General features: G+C 42.0%; 1 protein-coding gene across 1 annotated transcript; it reads left to right on the plus strand.

Annotated features, from left to right (window-relative positions):
• Window positions 1-750: 750 nt before the first annotated feature.
• Window positions 751-6,118, plus strand: purab (purine-rich element binding protein Ab). Its single transcript, XM_049733666.1, has one exon. It carries the CDS (start codon window positions 825-827, stop codon window positions 1,668-1,670), a length of 846 nt encoding a protein of 281 aa, XP_049589623.1. The 5' UTR covers window positions 751-824; the 3' UTR covers window positions 1,671-6,118.
• Window positions 6,119-6,615: the final 497 nt, after the last annotated feature.

Below are 6,615 nucleotides of genomic sequence, written 5' to 3' on the forward strand. Positions count from 1 at the left end.
ACATACAAATGGTGAAAATATTCCCATTATCCCTGATTAACATGGTTAAACAAGAAAATTTTGAGGACGAAATTTAAAATGGATGTAGGGAACTGCGTTTTTTGTGAAGATGAAATTGAAGATTTAGACCATCTTTTCTTTTGGTGTGAGTTTGTACAAAGGTTTTAGCTTGACTTTCAACAATGGGCTTGTTCTAAAGGGTTGCTCTTTGTTTCTCTTACTATCTCTGATGTTAAATATGGCTTTTTTCATAATGGTAAATTAGATTATTTCATTAACAATATTATTTTGTTGGCCAAACAATACATATACAAATGTCACTTTTATAAAACAAAACAAAACATTCTGCATTGGAAGAATGATCTGAACTCCTATAATGATTTGTTAAAGCTTATTAACACCAAGAATGATGTAAAACTGACCTCATTTATTGAAAGGCTGTCTCTGTAAGATATTTGCTCTGGCTGTATATTCTTTGTATATAAGATGGAATTACCCTGAAATATGTTTTTATTTGTTTACTTTTTTCATTTTAGTTTTTTTTTTTTGTGTGCTTTGGTTTGTTTAGTGTCTTTTGTTTTTTGTCGGCTTGTAGTTGATGGTGTTATTATATCTAATGTGTTTATGTTAGAATAAAAGGTTGAACTAGAAAAAAAATAAAAAAACTTTCACACACACAAGCACACCCTCCCTCCCCCCACCAACCCCCTCCTTGCGGAGCGCTCTTCTCGCGATAGCGCGCCGGAGCCGTTTTGACAGGCAGTCGAGGTTGCAGCAGGCAGAGGGAGACGGTAGAAGGAAGGTAAAGCAGGGAAGGCAGCATCATGGCGGACAGAGACAGCGGCAGTGACCACGGAGGGCCTACCGCAGGCCCTGGCTCGCTGCCGCCGGGTGCGATGGGAGCCATGTCCCGGCTACAGCACGACACCGAGGAGCTCGCCTCCAAGCGGGTCGACATCCAGAACAAACGATTCTACCTTGACGTCAAGCAGAATGTTAAAGGACGCTTCCTCAAGATAGCCGAGGTCGGCGCTGGAGGAAACAAGAGCCGCCTCACGCTCTCCATGTCGGTGGCCGTGGAGTTCCGTGATTATCTCGGTGACTTTATCGAACATTACGCCCAGCTGGGCCCGAGCAACCCCGACTTGGTGCAGGATGAGCCCCGGCGGGCGCTCAAGAGCGAATTCTTGGTGCGGGAGAATCGGAAATATTACATGGATCTGAAGGAGAACCAGAGGGGGCGGTTCCTGAGGATCCGGCAGACCGTTAATCGGGGGCCCGGACTGGGAAGCTCGCAAGGCCAGACCATCGCTCTGCCGGCACAGGGGCTCATCGAGTTCCGCGACGCTTTGGCCAAACTCATCGACGACTACGGCGTAGACGAGGAGCCGGCCGAGCTCCCGGAGGGCACCTCGCTCACGGTGGACAACAAGCGCTTCTTCTTCGACGTGGGCTCCAACAAGTACGGCGTGTTTATGCGGGTCAGCGAGGTGAAGCCCACCTACCGAAACTCCATCACGGTTCCGTGCAAAGTGTGGTCTAAATTTGGCAACACATTCTGCAAATACGCGGAGGAGATGCGGAAGATCCAGGAGAGGAGTCGAGAGAAACGGGCCTCGGAACTGCTACCTGAGGGCCCGCACGGCGCAGATGACGGCGACGACGACTGACTGACTGACTGACTCTCACTGACTGACTGACTGACCGACTGACTGACTGATTTACGACGCGAAACAAAAACTGAGAACTCATCGAGGGAATGAGACTTAACAGTGTCAAGTGACTGGAAAGAGAGATCTCCAAGGGAATCACCCCCCACCCACTCCCCCTCCACGCACACACACGAGCTCCAGAGACAAGGCAGCACCTCGGCTGTCTCCTCGCTCATTTGACTCGATGTCACCCACTTTATCACCATGTCACAGTAAGCGCTGCTATCAAGGACTTTTAACTGTAACATTTCAACTGTTTCTTACTTGATTTCAGTGACGATGAACAGTGTTTATATCTCTGTCGAAAGATTTTGCACACATCAAAAGCTATTTAAAAAAAAATACGAAAGATTTCACCAGAAACGACAACACAGCTCTATTACGTAAAAATAACAGTCTTGTCACAAATGCATATTTGACATCAGCACAAAAAGAGTATTTATCGACTATATCCCTAATGTATAGTTTAATATAAAGGTACGCAGACTGAATATGGAAGCGCTCTACAGGTGTGAGACCTGCAGAAGAGCAAAAACCTGTCTGCATGCTTGTAGCCTCATGGTAAGAGCAGAGGTTTGGTGAACTAAGCTCCTCTTTCATTTGACCTACAAATGCACAACTAAAGCGTTACTATTATGCTGAGAAAATAAAAATTGCAGCCCTTATGCACTTCAAGGAATGAGATAAGTCTATCTCCGTGCTGTCATAAGGATCCGACCTTCCTGCACCATGTCCATAGAAACTTCAGTGACAAAAGTGCTAACTTAGATGTAATAATTATGATTTTGTGAATCAGCTGTAAAAAGAAAAGTCCTTATTGAGATACCCACGTTTTCTGTGGGATTTTGTTGTTGTTGCTTGTATCCTCCCGAGGGGTGGGGTGGTGGTGGGGGGCTAAATTTGGGTGTGTGCAAAAGGTTAATATTAAGGGAGGGGAAAAGACACGCCTGCGCAGTGCAGGCATCCTCTCTGACATCATTACAACCCGTGCCTTATACACTCCACTCGTTTACTTGTCCTCGCGTGGATGGTCTGTGAATTCTATCAACTTTCATTTAGGAGCGTCGTTACGTAGGCAGATATATTCTCCATACTGACCAGGGCTACCGGATCCACGGGTGCATGGATCAGGGGCTCTGACACCGACGGGAAGGTGTTCTGCTGCAGAGAGTCTGGGGAGGCCTTGCGGGGTGATGAGCGCCCTGGTTGCCAACTGGCCGTGTGGCTTCTCACTCCTCGGAATGCCTCAGTGTTCTTGAGATGTTGTCGGCAGCCTTGCGCAAAGCAGGACGTTCAAAGGATGGCAGGGAAGGAAACCAAAATCTACAAAGGCTCGACGAGACGATTTGTCAGGGTGGAGTGGTGACAAAAGCTGTTAAAGAACCAGGCGAGGCGTCCTTGCACCTTTTATCAGTGCAGGGCCGAGGCAGTATATCTCACTATGGTGCTATAGCCCCTCCATTGCTCCTTAGCTCACTTTATGTACTATATGTCATTGTTCTTCTGATTGCTCTTCATTTCATCCTTCCTATCGCTTTGTCTTGTCCAAAATCGTCTCATGTTTCTCCCTCCCGGACAGAGGCAGAGCAATTTGCGAGAGAGGGACATTTCTTGTTAGTGTGCAATATTACATGCATGCCGATCATGGCGTAGTGTCACATGTATGGACTTTTACAAGATGACAATAATAAATAGGTATATGATCATTTGAAAGCATGGCAATGTGCTGACTTAACAACGTGATGTTTTTTCCCCCCCTCAGCTATGTAGTTCTTTAAAACTGGGATCAGTGTGTTGGGTTTGCTAGCCCACTACAAACAACTCTCCTTTCCTTTATTCTGCCTCATTCACACACAACGTGGACAGCCTCTCTGCCATGGCTTGCACTCTCACTTTGGGGTCCCCCCCCCCAACCCCCCCTCCATACACACACAGACCCCCACCCCACCCCCAGCTGAGGCCTCATATTGCTTTTGGAGTGTTTTGGAGGCCTCTACTGTATTTCCAACAAGGCCTCCTCGCATTAGAATCCAGGAGTGTGCTTGGAGGCTGAGTGTGACCTCTTTCTCACCTGAGACAACAGATGACAAGACATACAAATTCAGATTTGTCCCATGGTTTCACTTGAGTTGGACTTTTAGGTCACCAACAAGCTAAAAGTCGAGTGCTTGAAAAGTACTTTAATCATTCTATAGGAAAACTATTGTCTCTTGGACACTTGGTGAAAAGCCTCAAATCGGGCACTGCACTTTAAAGGCTTAGCACCACCAACAGAATGACAGAATTGTGTCTTGAACAGAAATGTTTTCCTCATATTTGCCCATGATGTGGATGAACTAATATTCATCAAACAAACATTTATGATGTCTAGTCAAGTTGTGTTCCAAATCTGGAAATAGAACAATTTCTGTGAATGTTTGTATGGCCAAATATGAGGAATCCAAGGCCACTTGTCAATGAAACTCACACGTTCCGTGTTTTTACCAAGGACGAACGTCGGCTTACAGCATCCAAGCAAGTTTGGATTGACAATATGGTTTTGGTTGTTGGCTCCTGCAGTTAGCATTATATTTGTTTTTTTTCCATGCAGCAGCAGTAGTCATCATAGACGCCCCATTAATTGTGTCCAATGACAAAAATCTTTCCAAATGTCATGTTTGTCAGTTAAAAACACAATGAATGCTCATAGGAATTTTACATGATCATGTATCAAAGCCAGTCTTTTAAGAACCGCTTAAAGCAGGGATTGTCAATTGGTGGTCCGCGGCCCTCTAGCGGTCCGTGACGATATTGCAGGGGTCTGCAAAATTGGAAATGGAAATTTATAAAAAATAAAACTGATTTCTTATTTAGATTTTATTTATTTTTCAGCTAATTTTGTTAATCACGTACCCATCCAAATTATGTCAAATGTAGCTGACATTCCCAAAATAGGGATACAGATGCAAATAAATAGCCTGTATAGGTCTATCCTCCTTCGGTGCAAAATAAAGTAATATTCCGCCAAATCAGTGATCCCTGAGTTGCTTCTTGGTTATAATGTAGTCTCTTGGACAAAACCAGTTGGAAATCCCTGCCTTAAAGTCAACTGGCTATCACTGTTAGCGTATTGAGGTGACCACGCATGCAGGACATCAGATGGCAACTGTCCATGAAATTTGGGTGATAATCGTTATACCAAACTGGACAACAAACAGATCTTCTACTTGGTGTTACCATCCAAATTTTGGTGTCACTTATTGGCCATCCAGAGTTCTTGGTTAACCACACAAACAATGGCCGCCTCCGGTCACATGACTCGATGCAAACCACCCACGGAGCTCATCTTCTGGTTGCACTCACACCAACTGTCAGGTATATTATTGACAGACTGTACAGGCTACTGTTGTGTTATAGAGGTTCTGAAGGGGAGTGGAGCCCAGATTTTGCGGTATGTGTGAGTGAGAGGGGGGTTTTCAATGCACAATAAACATATCCCATGTCACCGTTTAGTCTGAAGCCCTTTACCATCCATATGAGATATGTTGTACTTTTCCAAAATATTTTATCTGTGCCGTGTGTATGTATGTGTGTGTGTGTGTGTGTGTGTGCGTGTGTATATATAATATCTATATATCTATCTATATATATATATATATATATAGATATATATATAGATATATATATATACCATATATATATATATATATATATATATATATACCAAATATATATATATATATATGTTTGTTATATATGATGCGTCTCCTTTCGGAAAATGTAAACAGGAAAAACATGTTGCGTTTTTCTTTTGCTTTGTATATTTATACTTACAGAAAGCATTGAATAAAAATGGATACCTACTTGCACTTTAGATATATTAAGAAGAATACAAATCTGCATATTATTTTTGATAGGGATCTAATTAAAAGATTATAAACTATAGGCTTTGTGACTTGCTGGACAGAGATGTATTGAGTTCTACTTATTGAAGTATATTTTGTCTGTGTCAGAAAGTTTACTGAAGTAATTTGCATGATAAAGTAGTGCTATACACCAATATTGTTCTTTTTTTAAGTTGGTAAACATGTCTGAAAACTGTGATAACGACCCTCTTGTATGTTAAAGCTCTCATTGTCCCTTCTCGAGTATTTCCTGTCAAAAAAAAAAAGGCCTTTCCTGACTACATGAAGATGGTGCTTATACTTTGACATCAAGCTCATCCTGTACATCTCAACATCATCACGACTCGTGTCCTTACACTCCATTCACAACCTTATTCAATTTCTGTTGATAGCAAAAAATGGTAAAAAAAAGAAAAAAAAGAAAAGGTGTGCTGTTTTGTACAGTGCTGTTTATTTTTAATGTTTGGGGAAGTCTTGTTGTCTGAAAATGATTAATCATGCAATAAAAGCTCATTCCATGTGTCCCTGCTCACCTGTATCAACACTACATTTATTCACGTTAAAGGTTATTTATTTGATTTTTATACAGGCACAGCAATAGTATTTTTTTCCCCATTCAAACAATGTAATACTCTATATGTATATTAGAAAGCAACATACAGAAAGGGATAATAGTATTCTTGTAATAGTATCCTATATGAAGGTCTACAATATATATATACATTATATATATATATATATATATATATATATATATATATATATATATACACTTTATTTTTATTTTCTTTACAAGGATATTATGGATGCGGATGACTGACCAGTCCAAGATGTCGCTTCCCCAAACTCAGCTTGGATAGGGTCCAATTTACCAGCCACCCTCAGCAGTTTAGAAAATGGACGGCCTAATAGTACATGGAAGGACTCTAGAGGGAAAATGTGTAGGATGTTTTAGATGAATTCATATTACCCAGGTCTACTCAACGTAACGGAATTTTAATCTAAAAAAAATCAGGCTT

The sequence above is a fragment of the Syngnathus scovelli genome, chromosome 1 (genome assembly GCF_024217435.2).
Source record: "Syngnathus scovelli strain Florida chromosome 1, RoL_Ssco_1.2, whole genome shotgun sequence".
Classification (NCBI taxonomy): Eukaryota; Metazoa; Chordata; class Actinopteri; order Syngnathiformes; family Syngnathidae; genus Syngnathus; species Syngnathus scovelli.

Excerpts from the sequence above, each read along its gene's own strand:
- purab (XM_049733666.1), top strand. The coding sequence starts at position 825 with ATGGCGGACAGAGACAGCGGCAGTGACCACGGAGGGCCTACCGCAGGC.